The sequence below is a fragment of the Echinops telfairi genome, unplaced genomic scaffold, assembly GCF_000313985.2.
Source record: "Echinops telfairi isolate 266 unplaced genomic scaffold, ASM31398v2 ScPeMD7_7469;HRSCAF=8507_1, whole genome shotgun sequence".
In the NCBI taxonomy this organism is placed as follows: Eukaryota; Metazoa; Chordata; class Mammalia; order Afrosoricida; family Tenrecidae; genus Echinops; species Echinops telfairi.
The window spans coordinates 3,835,693-3,858,687 of NW_022111373.1; the positions used below are offsets into that span (position 1 = coordinate 3,835,693).

Here is a 22,995-nt window from a genome sequence, read left to right on the forward strand (position 1 = left end):
TGCATTTTGCAACCTGTGCCGTGCCCCCTTCTCCCCCTCCCCACCTGCCCCAAACCTATGCCAGCAACCGTCAGCGCTCGGTCTAACTCAGAGCTCCGTGAGGGCTGGGTGGCCACACCGGAGAGACAAGAGTGGACTGGTAGCAGTTTTCAGCACCAATTTTGGATGATCAATGAAGACACCCCTGCCCCTGAGAGACAGGGCAGAGGAGGGGTTAAAGGCTTGCCAGGGATTCCTTTTCAAGGACATGTTACTCAGCCTCCTATCACCTTGCTCTGGCTTTGATCCTTGCACCTTTAGCTCTTTGATGTCTGGTTAGGGCTTTCTTTGGCCCTGGGCCTCGGCCTGGCCCCTCTTTCAGCTCAGCTGGGTCCCTAGACAAAGTCTGTTAGATTCCACGCACACCTGCCCCTCAGGGCCAGGGCTGGGCTCTGCTTTAGCCTCTGCCGAGACACAGCCAGTGAAGAGCACGGGGTGGGCTGGCCCGCAAGCTACTTGTGTGGTGGATATGCTGAGTCACCTTTTGGCACGTGACACATCCACCCTGCGCTCCCATGGGCTTTGGGCCTTGTCTGGCTGCAGCAAGAGGCAAGGGGGGCTCACCTTTTAGGGCCTCTGGGTCCCCCAGGATCCGATTCAAGGTCTCAGCCGGGATCTTCTCGAAGGCCTCATTGGTCGGGGCCAGGAGTGTGAACTGGCCCTCACTTTCCAACAGGGTGTTGAGTCCAGATGCAGCCACAGCAGCCTGTGGGGCAAAGTAGAGAGGGTGGAATGCTCCAAGCAGCCCCTGGGATTCTTTTATGATAGCTTCTCTCTCTCTGTCTGTCTCTATCTCACCATTCCCCAAAGGACTCAAGGTGTTCCAAGATGGAAAACCCAACCAGTGCTGCCCTCCTAGCACAGCCTCAGGGCCTTGCCTCCTCTGAGTGCTTGCCACACGGATGGATCTGCCTCTAGAGCTTAGCCCTGCTGCTCTTCCGTCCTTCCCTCCTGCTTCTCTAACCGTCCTTTAGGCCCTTTAATAAATGCCACCTCTCCCAGGATGCCTTATTATCACTACCTGCTGCCCTCTCACTGCTACAAGAAGGTATTTGTAGAGAAATGGAATCCAGAGCTCATGGAATTTCCCCATAAACATTTTGAGGCGATGCCCCCTCAGAATGATCTCTGTGGGCCCCTGGAGATTAAAGATCACATTTGCAGAATGAGTTCTCCACAGAAGACCCTTGACAAGCAGCAATGGCTTCTGACTACTCTCAGGAAGAGACCAAGCCATTGGTCTACAAGCCTGCCCTCTCCTCCCCTGGCCACATGGGCCTCTGCTTGCTGTCCCTGCCCCTGGCCGAGCCGTTTCCTCACTCTCAGGCCCTCTCCTGTGCTCTTGTCCCACCATGGTGTATGCCTGGCCCATTGGCATTATTTAGACCTCCGCTCAATATTCTCTCTCCCGACAGTCCTCACCACTCAGTCCCATTTGGTGTCCCCTGCTTAGCACGTGCTCACTCTCTGATGTTTCTTACCACCTGTGGTGGCTGGTCTGGTTTCTGTGTGTATTGTCTGTCACCCTGGACAGGAGATCAACTCCATGAGGTCCCCGATTAGCTCGATTTACTCACCTCTATGTTTCCAGCACACAGACTAACTCACTCCCTGCCAATGAGTCATTTCTGACCTTGGCAACCCTTGGAGGGTGGAACTGCCCCTTGTGGGTTTCTGACACTCTGTCTCAACTCTTTGTGGAAGTAGAAAGTCTCCTCTTTGTTCTGTGGATTGACCGCTGGTTTTAGACTGCAGACCTTGAGGTAAGCTGCCCACCATATAGCCCAGGATGCTACCAGGGCTCCTCCTACACAGAAGAATGCCCAGGAAGTAGGGGGTGCCTGATCCACAGGTGTTGGAAGAAGACATAATGGGAGTTAGGGAGGTCAAAGGGGAAGAAGGGATATTCATCAGATCTAAACATTCTGAGGAGCCCTGGCCTACTGGGCTGGCTACCCATTGAGCTGTCAACCCACAAGGTCAGTGGTTTGAACCCACCAGTTGTTTCATGGGAGAAAGAGGAGGTTGTCTGCTCCTGTGAAGATCGAAAGTCTCAGAAACCCAGGGCAGCAGTTCTGCTCTGTCCCATGGGTCACTAAGAGCTGGAAGCGAGCTTACGGCAGTGGAAAACTTGGAGAAGCAGGTACCCCAGGGGCTCAACAACTGCTCAGTAACACACGTGCCACTCACGTGGCAGGAGGACATTCCCTTGCAGACCCCTGACCTCCGAGTGACTTGGGAGCAGTGCAGAGATAGGGAGAGAGTTTAGAGAGCCAGGGTCTGCAGGGCCCTCCAGAGAGGGCTCAGAGCTGCCTGCCACCTCCTGACGCCACAGTAATAGTAGGCAGTCTGGGGGTGTTTGTCTTTCTGTGTTAGGGATCTCCAGGGGAAGAACCACCCCACCCCACGGAGCCGCCTTTGTGGTTGGAACATTCTTTTTGATTCAGGGCAAAAACCCTGTGTCCACTTCCTCCTCCTGAGGAATGCCTGCTTGCTCCTCCAGTTGGAAGACCCAGGCCTGCTGGCAGGGGAAGGAACCGTATTCTTGTGGTCACAGAGCGGCCAGATGCTAGGCCAGAAATCCACCCCCAGCTTCCTGCACCCACAATAGGGACTGCTCTGCTGGTCTGGGCCCCAGAGGAATATGCCGAGGGCTGGGAGAGGTTGGGGGTGGGGTGTGTGGTGTGTGGTGTGTGGTCCTGAGGCATCATGCAACCCCAGAGGCCTTCTATTCTGGAAGGAAGGGCCCTCCTCTCTCTGGAACGGACAGTGCAGAGCCAGGCAGCCCAGGGCGCTGAGGACTCGGTCCAGCTGCAGCTGCAACCCCCGGAGCTCTGTTCTACAGGGAGTCAAGGGAAGAACACTTTCCAAGAGAGAAGCCGGCCAGAGGGGCGTTCACAGGTAATGACAATGAGGTTTCCTTGTGGCCAAGCCGAGTAACTAGTTAGTGGCTTCTCCATGTTTCCAACGTTGCTGCCATAGAGAGACCCACCGAGTAGAGACGCCCTACTGGATTTCCGAGACGGTAAGAGAGTAGAACATCTCTTCTTTCACCCGTGGAGTGGCTGGTGGTTTCTCACGGCTGACCGTGCAAGTTGGCAGCCCACTGTGTAACCACGAAGTCACCAGGGCTCCTTCGTCATGCTGATGGGCTCATGGGTGAGGGAGGTGGGGAGCTACTAACCACAAGGTGAGTGGTTGAAACCCACCAGCTGCTCCTCGGGAAAAAGATGCAGCTGCCTGGGCCTTACTGAGCTAGTCCTGAAAACCCTATACAGAGCCACTAGGGGGTTGGGTTGGCATGCGCCTTTGGAGAAACTTGCTCTATGAGACAGTGTCTACTGCTCCCGCATCGGACGTGGTCCCATCTGAGCCTGGGTGAGCAACGCTCTGTGCCTCACCCGGAGGGTCTCGAAGGTGTCCTCAATCTCAATAATCTGCTGGATGTTGCTGCTGATGGTGGAGATGACCTTATCGATGAGGTGGACCACACCATTGGTGGCGTGGTGGTCGGCTTTCAGCAGCCGAGCACAGTTGACAGTTACGATCTGCCAGAGAAGAAGCAAGGAGAAGCCATGAACACATCACAGGCACAGCCTCAGGGCTCCTGGGAGAGAAAGCAGTAAGTAGGAACCGTGTTTCTGAACACAGCAGCAGGGGTGGGGCTCATGCCTATGGGACTGGAGGGCCAAGGAGTAGCAGGCACAAAGACGCAGAGGAAGGAGTCAGTGGAGATTCCCTTACCCCATTGGGATAATGGTGGATCTGAATGTCTGAATTCTGGTACATAGAGGTGAGCGACATGCCATGTTTCAGCTCATCCGTCAGGACCCGTCTGTCCACCATGTGGTACCGAAGCGCATTGAGCAGCTCGATGTTGACATTGCTCACCAGGGAGTCCAGTACTTCCTAGAAGGAAGCACAGCGTGACAATGGAGTGGCTCCTGAACCCATGCCTCTGAAGCCGCAATGGACCCCAGCCCCCAGTCGGCCAAGGGTCTTTCCCCAGGACGCAGCAAGGTCTGCCTGTCCCACGGAACTAACAGGGCCTTGAAGCAACATCTCAAACTCGGTCACTGCCATCGAGTCAACTCCAACTCACAGCAACCCTATAGGGCAGGGAGAATTGCCCTTGTGAGTTTCTGAGACTCACTCTTTATGGGAGGAGAAAGCCCTGTCTTTCTGCCATAGAGCCACTGGCGGTCTTGAACTGCAGACCTTACGGTTAGTAGCCCAATGAGTCACCACTATGCCATCAGGGCTCCTTGGAAGCACCCTGGTGAGGTGTATTTTAATTCAAGTTCATGGCTTTGTTTAAGAAGTAACGGAAGAGGTTTCTGGGAACAACAGGAAATCAGGAGAACACTGACAGAAGCCCCATTCTTCACACCCACCAGCCCACCCTTCTGGGAAGCAAGGAAGTTCCCAATAAGGGTCCCTGGGGCAGAAGGAGGTTATCTCACAGCCGACAAGGAAGCCCAGGCCTCATTGCTGGGGGCGAAGATGGTGAAGCTGCCGGGTCCTCCCATCTCCGGCCTGAGCTTCTCTGTGCGGTCCGTGTACAGCTGAGTGGTGGTCGACCCGACAACTCCCAGGGTCTCATAAAGGTTTGAGAGCGGGAGGGCTGCAAGGGCAGAGAACAGAGAGGAAGGGGATTGTGGGGGTCTCACCCCAACCAGATCACGCCTTCCTCTTTGGATGAAGATGGGGGAGGAAATGTTTAGGGGGCCCCAAAGCCAATCTATTAACAAGGGACTTCATGCTTGTCACCCGCACCTTAAATAGTAAGTCCAATGCTTCCTGCTGGAACTCATCGAATGGATCATTTGTAATCAGTTGGACCATAGCAGATAACAGCTTTGTTCATAGACATTTCGATGGTGCAGGCAAGAATGCATGCTGGGAGCAAGTCTCCTACCACAGACTGGTCTTGTAGATTTACCTAGTTGTTGTAACTGCTTCCCTAGAGGCCCTTATTAGAATGAAAGCGTTTCACACCTCTCCAGAGGTACCTTGTATCTTTGCAAACACTATCTCATTCTTCCCTAAACATCACCTGAAGTTTAGAAAGCCTGCTCTGTGGGCAGTGAGATCAGTGTGTATTCCAAAAGATGCAGCAAACGCAGGGGGCGGGGTTGAGCTCCTCTTTGAAAGGGCTTTTTCCTTTTCTAGCTCCAATGTCCCCAGTGTTGTCCTTGCACTGACGCAAGAAGTGCCTAAGCCCCAGCCCAGACAGGTAACCAGTCCCTCCTGGTGACCCTGGCACTCGACAAACTGCTCCCTTTCTTAAAAAAAAAAAAAAAAAAAGCCTTAATTTCTTGACTGATAAAATAACTAGTATTTCCAAGTTACAAGACTCTTCTGCAAAAGTCCCTCCCTCCTCACTGCCATCAAGCTAATTCTGACTCATGGTGACCCTACAGGACAGGGTAGAACTGCCCCTGCGATTTCCAACTGTAACTCTTTTATGGGAGCAGAAAGCCTCATCTTCCTCCCAAGGGGTGGCTGGTGGTTTTGAACTGTTCACCTGGCAGTTAGTAGCCCAACGTGCAGTCCGCCATGGCACCAGGGATCCCATACGAGCCCTAGTGAGACCGAATGAAAGGCTTTGACTACGTGTGCCTGGCTGCCTCTGGCCTGAACACAGCCACATGGGTTCCCTTTGATGACTCTGGCTCAGTTTCCCATGGGGCTCCCATGGGCCACAAATTGGCAGAAGGAGGACGGGTGGCTTGGTGTTCCCACCCCAGCCAGAGATCAAGCCAATCACACTTGCTCCCTATCAGGGCTGTCAGAAGCTGGTGAGCCACCAGGTCAACCTGCTGTTTCGAAACCCTTCCAGCCAGAAACAAGGCTGAGGAGCCTGGATCTGGTGAGAAAACAGAGAGGTCAGACTTAGAGTCTATCCCACCAGTTAGTGTGTTGAGCAGAGTTTGGCCAAGAAGGACCAGCTTTCCTTCCTCTGCCCCTTGCTGGAGCCCAGAGGCCAGTAAGCACTTGGGGAGCATGCCAACACCGCCTTCATCCACAGCCCCCGTGGAGACTGCTGCCCATCGCATGGGCAGGCAGGGCCTGGCTACTCACCTGCTGGGCAGCCTTTCTCGCCTGGGACCTTTTCATATCCGGGACAGCACTCGTAGCTGATGACTCTGTAATGAGACCACACCCATGGGTTATTAGGCGGGGCGGGGCTTGGCTCCCTCCTTCCGTCGTCTGGATTGTGTTCGCTCAGGAAGCCTCGCCTCCATGACCGAGGAAGAGGAGGATGCAGTGAGATGTCCTGCTCTGGGAGCTCATCTGTGAGGCCAGGCACGCTGCAGTCTCGTGGAATGTCCCCAAGAGCTGCCACCCAGCCCCGACAGCAGACCACCTGGGAACCAGAGGGTCAGCATCTCCATCTCCATGACGGATCCTTCCTGAGAAACTCCGTGGCGAGTGTTTGTGAGTGCCAGGAATCAAAGAGCCTCGCACCGAGAGTTCTGGCTCAGGGTCTGCCACAACTAAATGGGACTCCGCTAGTCTGATCCTTTTCACGGGCATTCCCCTGCCTCAGCTATAACACAGCTGTCTGCGTCATGAAGCGGCTCTAGGTTAAATCCCTCAGGTTACTTTCAGCTCTCTGATTTAATGGCATTTTTCCTCTCTCAGATTTTACCACCACACTTAGAGCACATCTTTTTTAATTACTGCAGTGAAATACAAATACATCCACTCAGCTGTGTAACTATCATCACTATCCACTTCTAAATGGTTTCATCCCCCTTAACCTAACCCAACTCCCCCTCCCCCCATATCCTCCCCCCACCGGCCCTGGGGGCCATTCATAGACTTCAGCATTGGCCTATTTGGAGTATTTCAGACCCATGGAATCAAATCAACCGCCTCTTGTCAAGATATTTTGTTTTAATCTTTGGTACTTCTTGAAACATTTAAATAGGTAAAGATTTATATAGCAAAAAGCTCCCCACATCTTTAGTCCTTTGACCATTCCATCATCAGACTCACTCACTGCCACGCAGTCAGTTCTGACTCAGAGTCCATTTTGACTCGTGGGGATCCCACAGGGCAGGGTAGAACTGCCCCCAGGGGTTTCTGAGATTGTGACTTTGTACAGGAATAGAGAGCATTGTCTTTCTCTGGCTGAGCAGCTGGTGGTTTTGAATGGATGACCCTGAGATCAGCAGCCCCCCAGCAGAGCCACCCGTCACCAGGGCTCCTGGAGGGACCCTCTGGGCAACCCGTCTTGCCAGTTTGCAGGACCCATTGCATGGGTGTGAAAACAAGACTGCTGCACCATCTTAACCCTTGAAAACATCGGATCAGGAAGGCTGAAAACATCCCCTCTCCTAACTCAGTCAGTCGGTCATGAACCATTTACTAGGGGGACTCTTTTAGTGCGTTGAGAGAGCTACAATGAAGAGACCCAGCTGTCCAAAGCCCCTCAGAATTACAACAAGAGTGTGAGAAGACCAATGACCTAAAAACCTACAGGGGATGGGATGTGCGAACCGTGAACAGGCTCAGTTGCTCACCGAGTCCACCCAGAGGCACCTCGGGAGAAAGGCCTGGCAATCCACCTCCCAAAGAACCAGCCATTGAAACGACGGGGCACAGTTCAACTCTGACACACATGAGGTCACCACCAGTTGGGGTCAACTTCACAGCAGCTGGTTTAAGAAAGGCTTGTTTCAAGTCCAACACCCATGTCCTGTCTAGGGCTGCCCCTGCACCCCTGCGTCCGCAGCATGAGCACAGCCTCTCTTGGGTGGCCCAGGAACAGATGCGCCCGGCTGTGTTCTTCTGCTTGCCTCACGTGTGGACATGCACACAGTCGGGCTTGGATTGCAGTGGCTTCTACCACAGAGCTCCTCACTGTGGGACACTCCCAGGGTGTCTAGTGATGTCACCCGAGGTCTGGCAGGCAAGCAATATGACCCTTAAAGAGCTGAGGGAGGAAATAAGGGTGTTCGGGACATTTTGCTCCAGTTAATTCAGCTGAAGGCCTCTCAAGGAATTCTCGGCAGCCATGTGCATAAAAACCTGGTTCATCGGCTATCCAGAGGCCTGTTCCCAAGACAGATTCCCGAGGATTCTCAGGCAGCCAGGACGCTGCTGGTGGCCCTTGGTAAGAATAGGATCCCCAAGAAATGACTGAGGTGTGACAGGCCAGTACTTCCTTCTCTCCCGGCTCCCTCCACCCTCTCCTCCTCCTGAGCCCACCTCCGCCTCACCTCCGTCTCGCCCAGTCCTTCCTAACTGTCCACCTCTGTTCTTGCTGGAAGGTAAGAGCTGTGGAGTCCGTTCTGACCCGCGGCGGCTCTGTGCCCAACAGAACCAACCACCTTGTTCCCATGATTTGCTCAGTGTTGCAGCCACTGCCAATCCATCTCGTCGAGGACCTTACTTGTTTCCCACTTGACTAATGAGGTCCTTTTCCAGGGACTGGTCTCCCGACAGCAGATCCAAAGTACACGAGACAAGTCGAGACAAGTCTCCTTCTCCTTGTCCCTAAGGAGCACCCTCCTTGCAGGTCTTCCCAGACAGATGTTGTTTGTTCGTCTCTGGGCTGCGGGCTCAATAGGTTGGTGGCTTCCAGGATGACCTTGGCTGACCTCCAACTTCATCTTTGGCAATTAAAGTCATCTTCTGCAATGGAAGTAATATTTGATTCTTGCTGCAACTTTTCCAAAGCCGTGTGGTGCAAGAGAAAGCGTACTAGCGCCAGGAGACTTATGAACTTGCAGGGTGACTTTGAAAGTCTATTGCTGGGTCCTCAGCTTCCTGGTCCAAAAAATGGGGTGAAGCTAAACGAGACGCTCTTCAAATCCCTTTCAAATTCACCTTTCACAAGTGTGGCGAACGGACAGAAAAAGATTCGCTGTCACGGAATCACATCCACTCTTAGGTGACCCATCTCTGCACCGTCTGGGACAGCTGTGGGCATGCTGGTGGGAAGCCAGTCTCTGGCAGCCAGCTTCTCCCAGCTAAGCCCAAGGAGCTTTTTAAGCCTTGAACCCAAGGAATCAAGGGCCACCGATACATGGGATCCCAGTCCTTCTCTGGGGAGGTGGGATGGCTCACAGATCAAGCTATGGAAACTTTAGTTTCCCAAACTACCTTGTGGAATTCCTGAGTGTGGAAAGAAGCACAGCAGGAGCGGGCAGGGATCTTGCCCTCAAAGTCCTCGGGGTCTCTTGGAGATCCTGTGCACCTGGGTGCAGTTCACACCATGACTAGGAGAGGCCAGCCAAGCTGGCCCAGCCTCTTCTTCCTGATGTCTGAGCCCCAGCTCCAAAAAACAGTGAAAGAGCAGAGGAGTGCAGTATTTGAAGACGAGATCAACCCAGCTCTGCACCTGTGCACTTACTGGTGAGCCCAGGAGGGAGATGGTATTAAGGGAGAAGGAGGTCCGAAGGGAGGGCTCAGAAGGAAAGGCAGATGTAAGCAGACAAAGCTGAGGCACTTTGGATGTGTCAGGAAGTGGCAAAGACTCCGAGGGTGGGGGTGGGGGGCTTCTTAAGATCACGGCTGAGTGGGGGCAGCCCTACGACTCATCTCACATTCCATCAAATCCGATTCCTTTCCCGTGGGCTTTGACAATGTACATGCCTGGGGGAAAGTGATGGGTTGGGGGAGTTTGGTCTCTGGAGGACATAGGTGGTCTCTGTCAGGTAAGGGAGATGCTGGAACACCGCAGGGCATCCCACGGCAGAGGGTCCACTCTCTGCATTCCCACGTGGTTCGTACAGTGCCCGCTACCCATCGCTGTGGCTCAGACCCAGATGTAGCCAAGCCTCACATAGCCAAAGGCTTTTCCACAGTGAACGAATGCACTGCTCTGCCAGGAAGCTGTCTCCCCATCCTCTGTGCCCCTGAACTTCTCCTCCACACTCTTGCTGCCCACAGTCTGGCATCGGTGCAGCTCTGAGTGTGCAGCTGGGAGCCAGGCTTAGGGGCAGAGATATTTTGACACTGGTGGCTTACCTGCTCCTAACTTTCCCCGCAATACCAACCCTTCTTGAGCCGGGCGGCATGACCCCAGAGCAGCACAAGGCAGGCATCCCTGCTCAGATTTGTTGAATCTGTTCTCATTGGCAAGAGCCCCCTCGTTAAGGACTTCTCCCTTCTAAGCCCACGGCTCAGACACAAGCATTCTTACCAGGCAATGAGAGACGAACAACACTCATGGCCCAGCGCCTCAAGTCAGGAGACTGCCTTGAAAGGTAAGGCGAGTGAGGTTGTCTGGATTAAAGGAGAGGGCACAACAAGAGCCCCAACCCCGGCACCCAAACCAGAACTCGTTTGCAAAGCTCTTCTGCATCTTCTGTAACATTTTTGCTCATGACTGAATCAGAGAGATACAAGCCTATTTCACTCGTGCACGTGATTTTCCAAGATGTTAATCAGGCACTCTCTCCCAAATGTCCTTCCTGGTTTGGGCCCTGGACTCCAGCTCTAAATGCTTGGGGATTAGCTAGGCTCTGGGAAGCAGGAGGGGCAGGGACCTGAGAGGGAGAGCCAGTCTCGTGCGACGACAGAAGGTAAAGCACTTAGCATGACACCATGGTTTCCAAGACGAATGGCAGCGCAGACACAGACCGTTAGTGTCTAGACAGCCGGCCTGCCCCAGGGGTTGCCTGCTACAGTGCTTCGGTCTGCATGCCCAGCCTTTGGCATTCAGGTCATAGAGTCCGTTGGAAGCTGGATTCTCCCTGCATAGGAGAGAGGGCAGACCACCCTCACCCCCACCCCCACTAAGCAGCTGGATGGCCTGGAGCAATTAATTCACGTAGCTTCTCTGAATCTCACACCCCTGTCTTTAAACAGGCCAGTCATCTAGGGAGCCCATTGTGGACTGCTGAGTGCTCAGTTGTTGAACTTCTCGCCAGACCCCAAGAAGGCACCTTCAAATGCAAGTTAGGTGAATGCCTTTCCTGCAAGCACTGCCCTGTATGAGACCACAGATCGACCCACACGGCAGTCAACAACCCCCCACAATAGGTTCCTAAAACTCAATAGAACCCTGGTGGTATTGAGAACTATGCTTTGGGCTGCTTAACTGTAAGTAGAGCCGTTCAAAACCTCCAGTCAGTTGCTCCCCAGGAAAAGGATGAGACTTCCTGCTCCCACAAAGATGTCCAGTCTGGAAACCCACAGGGGTAATTCTGCCCTGTCCAATAGGGTCACCAAGAATCGGAATCGACCCGGTGGCAGTGAGTTTGGTTTTTGGAATTTGGGCCACTGGTTTTTACCATTGCTGCCACCACAAAGGGCACAGAACAACAAACCCTGTTATCTGACAGTCCTGGGGATCCGAGGTCTGGAATTGGTCCTGGAGAGGTCAGACTAGACGCGGCCGTCTCTCTAGAGAACGAAGGGTCCATGCTTCTCCTTTGCAGCGACGAGAGGCAGGCTGCCATTCCATCCTCGGCATGTGCGCCCTTCTCCTGCCTCACCTTTTCTCTTTCTGACCTCTCATGGGGCTCTTAGGATGACCCTGGGGTCATCTGGACAGTCCAACCCAAGGTCTGAAACAATCCTATCTGCAAAGTCCCTTTTGCCATGGAAGGTCACAGACCCAAAGGCTCTAGAGAGCAGATGTAGACATCCTTGGGGGCCGTTATTCAGCCTACCCTGGACGGGACAAAGATTCACTTCAGTACTGGACATAGCAAAATTCCATATTGGATAAGTAGCCTCTTTGGAGTTTATAGAAATGGGAGAGGACCTTTAGGCCTAACTGCCAAACATCCCCGATTATCAACAGTGCTCCAAACAAAAACCAAATTCACTCCATCCAGGCTGTTCTGACTCATAACGACTCTACAGGACACAGCAGAGCCGCCCCTTGGGGCTTCCCAGATGTTAAATCACTGCCGGCAGAGAGAGCCTCATCTCGATCCTGAGGAGCGGCTGGTGGATCCGAACCACTGTCCTGTGGTTAGCAGCTCACTGTCTAGCCACTGCGCCACAAGGACTCTGAACAGGGTCCCAGGTGGCCACAGAAGCAAAAAGAGACGTGAAACAGGGAAGGGGGTGCTGGTGTGGGGCTTGGGGATGGTGACTTTTATTTTTGACTTGGACCAGAGCTGTGGGATACCAGGAAGGGAGAACAAAGAGGTCTCTCTCTTTGTTGTTTCAGCTTCACTTGTCTGGATGCCCTGCCCAGAATAAGATCTACTAAAGACAGTCCTGCCAGCAGATGGAAACGCTCGGCTCGGCACCAGCTGGCTTTAGTAAAAGTGAAATCTCCAAAGGTTAGCTCAGGGCTGAAGAAGGACTAGCCTCTCAGGGCAAAGCAAAGCTGCTACCAGCGAAGTGGGAGTGTCCCGCCAGCTCAACGTGGCTCTGGGGAATGGCGATTGCGCTTGCGAGATGAGTTGCTCATAAAAGAATTTTTAGCTTTTGGACGTGGACAGCTGCCACCCCTACCTGTCAGCTGCTGCACTGGCCCTCCCTGGGCCACATTTACGGTGTCTGAGCTCCTGCTGTGGACGATGACATGTCCATGATGTCAGCTCCCACGTGGCCCTTCCACAGCCTCCTCCTCGCAGCGGGCACACACAAAGGTGGCCTGTGGAGAAGGCCGCAGGGCTCCCTGACCACAATTTCCTGCACTGGTGCCCAAGCTGCTGCATGTAAATATTTTATGGTCACTAACCAGTCTGAAGCCTGAAATCAAAGAATGGAGTGCCGTCTCCCTCCCCAAGCCCCTTTGTCTGAATCGGCATTGCATCGCTCTGGTGCTTTTAAAGATCCGAAATAGAAGCTGAAGTGAATTTCCAAGTAGTAAAATTTGCTCAGGTCACTCAAGTGAAGCCCATTTATTAACACGCCCCACCCCCACCCACCCCCACTGGTAATAAAATCCATATGTTGGGTTTGACAAATAACACCCAAGACTCAGCCGCTTCTCTTTTGGGGAAACATGCTAGTTAAAGTGACTGTCCAGAGACGCAGCGGAGCGGCACCTGATCACCTGAGCGCTGTGACCAGTCCTCCCCACTCCCTGGGGGTGGAGTCTTGGACCGCACAACAGCACACAGGTAACACCAGGCTCCTGCCACCCCCGGCCTGTCCCTGTGACTCTGTGTGACCGAACACTGTCAAGTCTCCAATCCATGGACCTGGCGTTTCCGGTCTGTTGCATGTTCAGATTCTCCTCTGGTCTTGGCTCCCCTCTGCACCTGCACTCTACCTACAGCCCCTGAGCTCCCTCCATCCCAATACAGCCCTCTGCTGCAGCATCTCCTCCCAAGGCTCAGGTGGGCCCCAAGCTGGGAGGAGCTTCTTTGCTCCAATCACCATGGTGCTCCCATTTTGCCGTCTGGTCCTCAAGGGGTACCCACTTTCACCAGGATGCTTCAGCTCCAGCTAGCTCCTTTCGGGGCGCGTACTTCTGGCTATCCACATAGTAGTTCGAGGTCCCCATCATGGGTGCACAGGGAACTCCCAGGCTCAGCTTTCTCTAGGACACCAGAGATGGCCCCAGCTTCTTCCTCTTTCCCTAGCTGAGTCCTCTGGCTCATCTCCAAGCCAGCTCCACCTTCCTGACGCTGCATGTGGGTTTCCAGGAAGGGCCTTCCCTTGTCCTGGATCATGAAGTTTTATATCTACTCATGTTTTCCTGTCTTGACTTCCGCTTTCTGAAGCTGCCCAAAACAACATTCGTGAGTTGAATGTGAGTGACTCCTATCTTGTTCTGGCTTTGGGAGATCAGGTCAACAACAGATTAGACACTGAGGTTTGTTTGTCTCTTTAAACTTCATCTTGCTCTCCATGCACCCCCTCACCTGCCCCAATTCTTCCTTCACTTTGCCCCCTTCTTCAGTACCCGGGCTCCCTCTGTCCACAGGTGTGAGGGTGTTGCCCCATCATGTCACCACATTCTCAGAGACAAACCTGCCCCAGGTAGGAAGACTCAGCCAGCAGGAACTCTTTTGCCAACAGTTATACTGCTTGTTGTGGGATAGAGATGGGGAGAGATGCAGGTGACAAGAGGCCCAACAGCCAAGCCGATTCATCATCTACAACAGCATCCGTCTGTGAGTGTCTAAGGAATGCCATCAAGCTACTGTTAACCATGGGCAATGCTTCAACACAAGGGCCATCCCCAACGAGGATGGCAGGTGCCACTCTGTTGCCAGCTTGCCATTCCAGGGGGTCCCATTGTAGGGAAACCTGAACTAACAAGAGCACAGGGCTTCTGAAACCCTAAGGCTCTGAGATGCAGGCAGGCTGTTTGCTTGGCACTAGCACTTGGCCACCTTCCTAGAAGCGATTATGTGGGGGCTTGGCTTTTTGTTTAACTAAGTAATTAATTAGCTGCTTATTTGAATAGGTAATACATTCACATGGGACAAAGTCAAACAGTACAAATCCCAAACCAAGCTCACTGCCGACTCTCGGGGACCCCACAGCACAGGGTAGAACTGCCTCTGTGGGTTTCCAAGACTGTCGCTCTTTACAGAGTAGAAAGCCTCCCTGGTCCCTCTCCCACGGAGCAGCTGGTGGGTTCGTGTTGCTGGCCTTGTGGTTAGTCGCCTGAAGAGTCATGACTATGTCACCAAGGCTCCTAAACAGTTCAAAAGATTGTCTTACCAACAACACAACAACAACAATAAAACTGGGCAGGATGTGTGGTGAAGGGAGACATCAGTCAGTGTAAGACATGACAAAAAGTTTTACAAATTACCAAGGGTTCATGAGGGAGGGAGGGTGGGGAAGGGCGGGGGATGAGCTGACCCCAAGGGCTCAAGGGGAAAGAAAATGCTTTGAAACTGATGATGGCAACCTAGGTACAAACGTGCTTGACACAAGGGATGGGTGTATAGATTGTGACATGAGCTGTAAGATCCCCCAATAAAATGATCTTTTGAAAATGGTTTCATCTCTGTTTGTCTGAAGCAGGGAGAACGGCTGCCGGCGGCGCGGTGGCGGTGTCTCGTGGGACCTACAGGTGTGGCCTCCTGGTTCACTCCACTCACAGGCCTGCCTGCACTAGCCAGGCTCCTCAGACTCTCGTGGGCCCTCCCAAGTCTTCCAGGACACCTCATTGGCCTTGGCTTATGGTAGGATTGATGGTTATCTAACACAATCGTGGTTGCGAATTGTGCTTTTCCGTGTGTGTGAAGGGTGGAGTGTTTTGCCGTCCCTTAGCTGCTTATTAAGTTGGAGATGTCCACTCAAAGGCCATGCTGCAAGCAACAAATGAGAAAACCCCCAGCACTGGAAAGTGTCCACGGTAGTGGCTTAGGGTCTCTTAATTCCCGTTTTCTGTTGACAGAAGAAAGAGCAGGCCTCACAAGTGGTGGGGAAGGTCTACAACTCATCTTTTTGTCTGCAGGAGAGTGCCAGCTTTGAGATCTGTTCACGGTTGGTGCCAGAGCAGATTAGGTCTCTCCAGAATTTTAAGTTTCTGTTAGAACATGCAAGCTCCCGGCTTCCAGGGGCCAACCAGGCACTGCACACCGGCTCCCTCCATACGGAGAGAGGGACCAAACCTTGCTATAACCACACTTGCCCACACCCCACTGGCACTCGATTATTTTGATCTAACCTAGATTTCAAATCCTGGGGTAATAATACTGCTGCTGTTCTTATGTACTATGGAATTACTCTCTCAACTCTCAGAGGCCCGACTGTATGCAGCCTCTTACATGCATTTCTTACCCCCCACTTAATCCTCTAGACATATAACAGCTCCTATTTACATCCCCATTTTACAGATGAAGCAGCTGAAATTTCCAAAGATGAAGCAACTTGCCCAAGTAAGGGGTCGTAACAGGGTCTTCAAGAAACCTGACGGACAGAGTTCCTATGTTACCCTGTCTCATACTGTGTCTATTTCAAGGGACTAGACACAGACGTTACATACAGCCCTAGAACTATAGCTAGCCTCCATATGAAGGTGCATCCTTGGGGTCTGGCGAGAAGCTCAACAACTGAGCATGTAAATGGTCCATCCGATGCTCACAGCCCCACAGTGAGCCCCAGAGATGAGTGCCCCATACAAAGGTGGGACCAGTCCTTGCTTGGTTTAGCTACCTTAGCACTGCAGAGTTGAGCTGGTGGTTTTTGTTTTAGTATAAACTCAACCACTGGCTTCTTATCCAGAGTCACATGTTGGCGGCTTCTCCACTGAATGTTTGTATCATTGAATGAGGACGAGAAAGTGCGCGCGGGCATGTTTACACACACACACACACACACACACACACACACACACACACACACACACACACGTGGTTCATGCTTCTTGAAATCCCAAGTCAGCCCTGAGAAATGTATCCAAGTCTTGTCATCAGTCTTATACATGCAAAGCCCAAATTGGCCAGCTCACCAAAAAAAAAAGCCACTCCCAAGCGCACTTAGTTCCCTGGCACGTCCACACACGCATCTTCGTGGCTCCTGAGGAGAGCTGACCTTCTAGAGGGCTGGCCCAGGCCCAAGAGTACTGTGGCTGGCATGCACACCGCAAGGCCTCGGCAGTGGTGGGTGGGCTCGGGCGGTGAGATACTCACGTAGACTTGCCGCAGATTTTCCGCTGGTACCACTGTTTGCAGTTGGTGAAGTACTTCTTGTTGGTGCCGAGGAGCTTCTGCACGGCGCACACGTTGGGGCTGCAAACCGAAGGCACGGCATTAGCAGGATAGTCAGTGCCTCTCCCCAGCTGGAGGCTCTTCCTGTCATGTTACCAGAGACACCCCCCACCCTACGCGGGACCCCCCCCAGACATTAGCACTTTCTAAAGATGGAGGAGAGGCATCATTTCAGTGGCTTGCGTGTAGACAGATGTTGGGCCTGTGGGCCTAGGTTTCCATCCACCCTTCCAAATTCAAAGCATTAGAAGTTAGCCAAGGATAATTTACGCATGGGTATAATTTCATAAAAATATCCTCTGACCCAGGCAATTGATAAGTACAAATAAAAATATCTTGGACATTTTGGATGGCATGTGAGAGTTTGAGAAGACCACCAAAGTAGAAATGGTAAGCCAAGCCAAGCAGCTGGGCGAGAACCCCCCACACTTCGTCCGCCCTCTCAGACCACACTGAGTCCAGACCCTCCCAGGCCCTCACCGGGCCTCTGGGCCCCACGCGCCTGTGGATGAGGCTTCGGTTAGGCTCCAGCACCTCTCAGGCAGCTCCATATAGAGATAGGCTTCGAGCCCCTAGACCAGCGGCCTGGCCCTCCAGCCCACTATCGGGCACCTCCGTGCTGGGAAGCAGAGGGCATGGCCAGTGGCTATCAGGACCACAGCAGGCTCCCGTTTTACTCTGTCACCCATTACTCAGGCCCCTGTTGGAGTCTCACTTCCTCTAGAAAGCGTCCGTCCGCGGTCCTTCCTTCTCATCTGGGATACAGCTGCCACCCCCCTTGTTTGATGCCGGGGACACAAACACCACACCCCAAACTACAGCTGATGCACGTGAGTATGGCATCTCTCTTCCACGGCTCCGAAGAACCTCGAACACAAATGTTCTGCCTTGTTCCTTTTTTTTAGGGTCTACATCAGCATTGGCCAACGTTGATGGTATTGTCTCCCGTGGGGGCGTGAAGCTGGAACAACCCGGGCGAGGTGGGTGGTGGTGGTGGTGGTGGTGGCCCTGCAAAGCAGATATCTGCACTTTATCCCAAATTATGGGATATAGCACAAAAGCTTTTCATTGCTGGGAGTGGTATTCATTGCGGCTAGGGAGGTATTTTTCTGAAAAGGGGCCAGTAGATCAAGGGGTTTGGGAACTCGTGTTCTAGATCTGAGGCTGGCAAACTGTAGCTCTTGAGGCACATGCAGCTCTTCCAGTGTATACGTGTGGTTCTGAAGTCAAACTGAAGAATGTTTAAAAGGATATTAGTCAGAATCAGGGGTCCTCAAACTTTTTAAACAGGGGGCCAGTTCACTGTCCCTCAGACCGTTGGAGAGCCAGACTATAGTTTAAAAAAAAACTATGCACACTGGACGAGTCGGCTGCTAAGCAGGACAGGTAGCAGTGGCAAAAATACCCGGCAGGCTGGATCAATTTCCTCGGCGGGCTGTATGCGGCCCGCGGGCCGTAGTTTGCGGATGCCTGAGTCAGATAATGTTGATTTCATTTTTTTTTCCATAAAAAGATATGTATGGCTCTCGGATAATTTGTAAATTGTTGTCAGGGACAGGGTGGGCTCTTCCATCTCAAAAGTTTGCTCAGCCCTATTCCGGATGAAGGTTAGTCCTAGGTCAGGGTGGAGAAGAAGCTAGGGTTGGACTTGTTGAATATCTTGCTCCTACGACCAAGCCACTCAGGAGCACTCTCCAAAGCGGTGGGAAGCAGCGTGCCAATGCCTGGGATTTGGCGGCGATGCTCCTGTCTTTTCCAGAGCCAAGGGATTTGGAATTTGAGTGTTTTCTTCTCTGATTGGACTCAGGCCTAGGGATGGGGTGATCTTCCTGTGCCTGGTGGAAGGAGGCTGCTGTGACCACAGAGAAGGGGGTCCTGTAGAGCCGGGACCGGCAGTTCAAGTGGCTGAACCCCAAGTCAGAGGAAGGGGCTGAGGCTGTCACAAAACCTCTGCCCGCAGAACCTCCGCTGTCAGGGCCTGAGGATTTCTGTAACGCGGAGTTCCTCTGGAACTTCGCGAACGCTGCCGACTGATGTCATTTGATGAGCACAGCCCTTTTCTGGGACACATGGACATACATCGCAGTGCGAACTACTCCTCCCACTTCCATGGAATTGCAACTTGGTTCCTGATCAGATACACAGTCCAGGGACTGAGTCAGGGGGTCACTCTGATTTGCTACTTCTCTGTCTTGCCTCTTCTACTATCTAGCTGCCCAGCTTGCTGTTGAAAAAGCACAGGTGAATAGACCGAGGGGGTACAGCGAATACGCAGGGACCCGAGCATGTGAGACGGTTATCCTGGAGAGACAGCCAACCACAGGCTGGGCAGGAACTGCTAGTCCCAAATGGCTCTATACACTTTGCTCCTTGCTTGCTATCTGGGAGTCACAGGTGACAGAGGTGAGTCCTCGCTGGCTGCCTGCCACACCTGAGATCCTGTTTCTTGCTCTACCGCTCCAAAGGTGCCTCTATCAGGCTGGGCAGGAAACAATGATTGTGGCTGACAATTCCCTGCAACTTCCCATAGGCGTGTGGTGACCCTTCAGCAAGCCTCCGGTGGACGCAGCTCCAACCTTCCTCTGCAGAGTGAGTTTCTAATACTGGTGACAGGAGCGGGGCCTGAGGCACGTCACAGCGGGCAGTCTACATAGGACATTTCAGCCACAGAGGCATGGCTGGCCCTTCTGCCTGGGGGCGCACAGCACTGTCCGGCGTAGACGGCCTGGAGAAGGGAGCGCTTCGGGAGATTCTGTCCAGTGTTTGGTTATTGCTATTTGGACGTGGGCTTGCATTTTCGCTTCTCTCGTCTCGATATGTCCGTGCGATGAATCCACAGGCACAGCTAGGAGTTGAGAGACCACCGGGAGTCAAAGCCGCTCTTCTCCCAAAAGCTCTCTGTGTCCGGACCAAGCCACCGTTTGTCATTAGGCTGTCACACGAGACCACGAGCAGCCACGGATCACACGGTGCCATTGGGAGGATGAGAGCAAAGGTGGCGCTGGAGGAGGCAGCCTGGCACGTGACAAGGTGCAACTGTCATTACTTCCGTCACGGCTGGGAGCAGAGTGTTATTTCCTGAAAACAGCCCAGAGATTTGTCCTCCGCTCTGGGCTCGTGCTGGTCATGGAGCACCGACAATGGCATCCGTTTCCACAGGGGCCACACCCACATGTGCAGGGCCAGGCAACCCCGTGGCATTTCCAGGGAACAAACACGAACGTGCCTGGAATCACTTGGTTAACGTCCTTCTGCCTGTGGAGCCAGACGTTTGTTGCGGCAGAGGGAGCGAGGTCACGTGGGGTTTCTTAGCGCATTCTGCCCATAACAGATGAGGCTAGGTCTTTGCAGCTGCTAGTCAAGAGGGTTAGCTTGAGGGCTGCTGGTGTGTGTGTGTGTGTGTGTGTGTGTGTGTCTGTCTGTCTGTGTGCGTGCTGTCATTGATGAGCTAATATCTGGAATTCCTAGTAGAGAGAACAAGTCCCTAACAAAAGGGGTGCTTGGGGCTCCTTTCCAGGGGTTCCTCCAAGGGAAGGAGGTTTCTGAAGAGACGATTGGTTTTTGGTGGACACTCCTTGACATATTTTGGGAACCTTCGCTGTGAGGGTGACCGTGCTGCCGGGATGCTGACTGGGCCATGCTCACCAAGTAGCACAGCATAGCCCGTGCTTATGCTGCTTACTGAGTAGGGACTTTAAGTTTGAAATGAGGCTTCGTTTCTGTAGGAAAGTGCTTCGGGGTTGGGAGACAGGCAGCTGTCAGTCATTCCTAGATGCAGCCTCTTTGATGTGGTGGAAAGATGTGAACAGCTTTGTCACAGATTAGTAAGTAAGCACAGATAAGCCTGTGCTTGCCTTGCCTGTTGGGTGATCCGCCCCTGCTTCATGACTGAAGCACAGGGGGAAGAGAAACCTCCCAGGCCCACATGACCAGCTTCATTGACAAGCAAGGCCCAGGCGCCAAGGTGAGCTGAGAAGGGGCAGAACAAATGCCAGTTGCTCACACTTTAACTTTGTTTTCCAAGCCTCCCCTCATGCCCCTCTAGGGCACACCCACCCACTGCCATCAAGTTGGTTCTGAAAGAGGGACTCTGGAGGGCAGAATTGGATTGCTCCCGAGGGTTTCTGAGACTGAACTTCTTACTGGGAGCAGACAGCTTGTCTCATCTTCCTCCCATGAGTGGCTGGTGGGTTTGAACCGTCAACCTTTTGGTTAGCAGCCTAGCATATGACCCACTGAGCTACCAACATGCAAACCCTCTGGGCCAAGGTGATTCTCCCACTTCCCTAACCTCTCATGATGGTCCCAGTGTTGTGTGTGACTCTTGGGACTTCTTTCCTGGTGTGGTGCCTAGGGCCTGACCTGGCTTGATTTCCCCTTGTAGGGTGACTGGACTCGCCCCCAGGACAACTCCCAGCACCCAACCACCAGCCCTGAGTGCCTGCCTGAAAGGGCAGGGAAAACCAGAAAACCTCTGGCGGAGGAAACAATGGTAGCTACCCTAAAACTCGGCACAACCTCCAACAATGGTAGCTACCCTAAAACTCGGCACAACCTCCAGAGCACTGGAGGTTCAGAGAACTATGGCTTTACAAGGACTTTACAAGGACCCAGGAAGCCCTCTCCAGTCACCTTCCCAATAGTGAGTCTGGAGGTCACCAGTGGTTCAGGAGTAGAATTCTGGCATCCTAGGAAGGAGACGAAGGTGCTCCCTGACCAATGAACCTACAACACAGCCCCCACCCACCTCCCAGCGGAGGCCTGTGATGCCTAACGTTTCAGAGGAGCTAGAAGACTAAGATTATGCAGAAAGGCCTGGCAATGCAACCTACTTCCACGTAGCGGACAAGAAAAGCTCTACAGATCACAACAGTCCGATTAGTTATCAGCCACAAGGACGACGCTTTGTTATGCTAAGCATGGGACTGCACAATGGCAGCCAACAGCACAGTACAAGGAGCTTTGATTCAAGTACACATCAGCCCAGTCATTGAAGGGCTGGAGACCGTCCGGGTTTGGGTATCAGATGCCAGTGGCATTTGGGAATGGGTCTACTCGCCTTATCGTTTTTTTCCCAGTGGTGCAAAAAGGTTGGTACCACCAGGTAGGCTGGAAGCTGCAGCCAAGCCTGGTTTTGTATAAGCAGGTGTGACCTGGTTTCAGATGTCGAAATCTTGGCCCCCTTCCGTCCAGGTGGTTGCGAACTGGGCTGCTAACCCAACGGCCAGCAGTTTGAAACCACCCGCCACTTTGTGGGAGAAAGAGGAGGCTTTTTACTCCTGTAACGAGTGGAAAGTCTGGACACCCACAGGGGCAGCTCCAGTCCGTCCTATAGGGTCACTAGGAGATGGAATGACTTGATGGCAGTGCATTTCCGTTTGAAGCGAGCGTTCGTTCGGCTTGGGTCTATGCCCAGGTCTTTACCAGGGCAGAGCCTCTGCCTGGGTTGGCCTCCTACAGCCAGTGCATCTTCAGCATCTCACAGGAATACCTCCAACATTGAACCACTGATCCCACTTCCATTGCAGGGCCATGTACGCGCTCTGGACTCAGTTTCCCCTTCTGTGCAATGTGTGAGGGCCGGGGAATCCCTCTGATCTACATCTGGCAGGCAGTGGGGTTAGCACACAATTGCTGTGCGCCCAAGTGCCAAGGGGCAGGTAAACAGGGACCCCCAGGGCACCTGGAGTGCTGGTTCTCCATCACCCCCTCCTAGTCTCCTGTCTCTAGTCTCTGGAGGAAGAAATTTGTCAGAAAGGATGCACTTCGAGGTGGGCTGTCTCTTTGCCCCAGCGCCCACTGTGTCTCTATGATTCTGGACAGACATCTGCCAACTTGCCTCTCCCACCTCCCCACCCCCACCCACCCCCAGCCGGCCTCTGGGTGGTGAGGCTGCAAGTTTGCTTCATTTCATGCTCCAGGCTGGAATCGGGGTTCGCTGCTCAGCTTCCTCCTTCCCTCCCCTACTGCGCCCCTGCCTCAGTCTTTCCCTCCACTGTCCCCCGACTACCCTCTCTGCCGGCCCCTCACGCTGCAGGTTTCCATTCGGGCTTTGGGCTTTGTCCCCTACGCCCCCGTCGCGGCGCTGAGCCCGGGCGTCCCGTACCTTCTCGGCCCGCAGCGGGAGCACGGCTCGACTTACCCGTGCTGCCGGCCCCGGAGCCGGCTGTGCTGCAGCACCAGCTGGTAGGGCGACTTGGCGGGGCCCTGCAGGGTCGCGGCCGGGCCCAGGGCCAGCGCCAGGGCGAGGGGCAGCAGCCTTTGCAGAAGCGCCATGGAGTCGACGGACGCGCGCTGACGGCCGGCGGGAAGTCAGCTTGGCCTCCGCCGCAGGCAGGTTAAATAAGCGGCCGCG

At 53.5% G+C, this 22,995-nt stretch overlaps 1 protein-coding gene across 1 annotated transcript in view; it reads right to left on the reverse strand.

Annotated features, from left to right (window-relative positions):
- Window positions 1-22,916, reverse strand: part of TGFBI (transforming growth factor beta induced) — a 36,196-nt gene extending 13,280 nt beyond the window's left edge. The window contains exons 1-7 of the mRNA XM_045285171.1: window positions 22,783-22,916; window positions 16,563-16,661; window positions 6,124-6,188; window positions 4,503-4,663; window positions 3,784-3,948; window positions 3,441-3,587; window positions 604-745 (exon numbers count right to left, since the gene is read on the reverse strand). Coding sequence (XP_045141106.1) covers window positions 604-745; window positions 3,441-3,587; window positions 3,784-3,948; window positions 4,503-4,663; window positions 6,124-6,188; window positions 16,563-16,661; window positions 22,783-22,916 — 913 coding nt within the window. The remainder of the gene's footprint in view (window positions 1-603; window positions 746-3,440; window positions 3,588-3,783; window positions 3,949-4,502; window positions 4,664-6,123; window positions 6,189-16,562; window positions 16,662-22,782) is intronic.
- Between the last annotated feature and the right edge of the window lie 79 nt (window positions 22,917-22,995).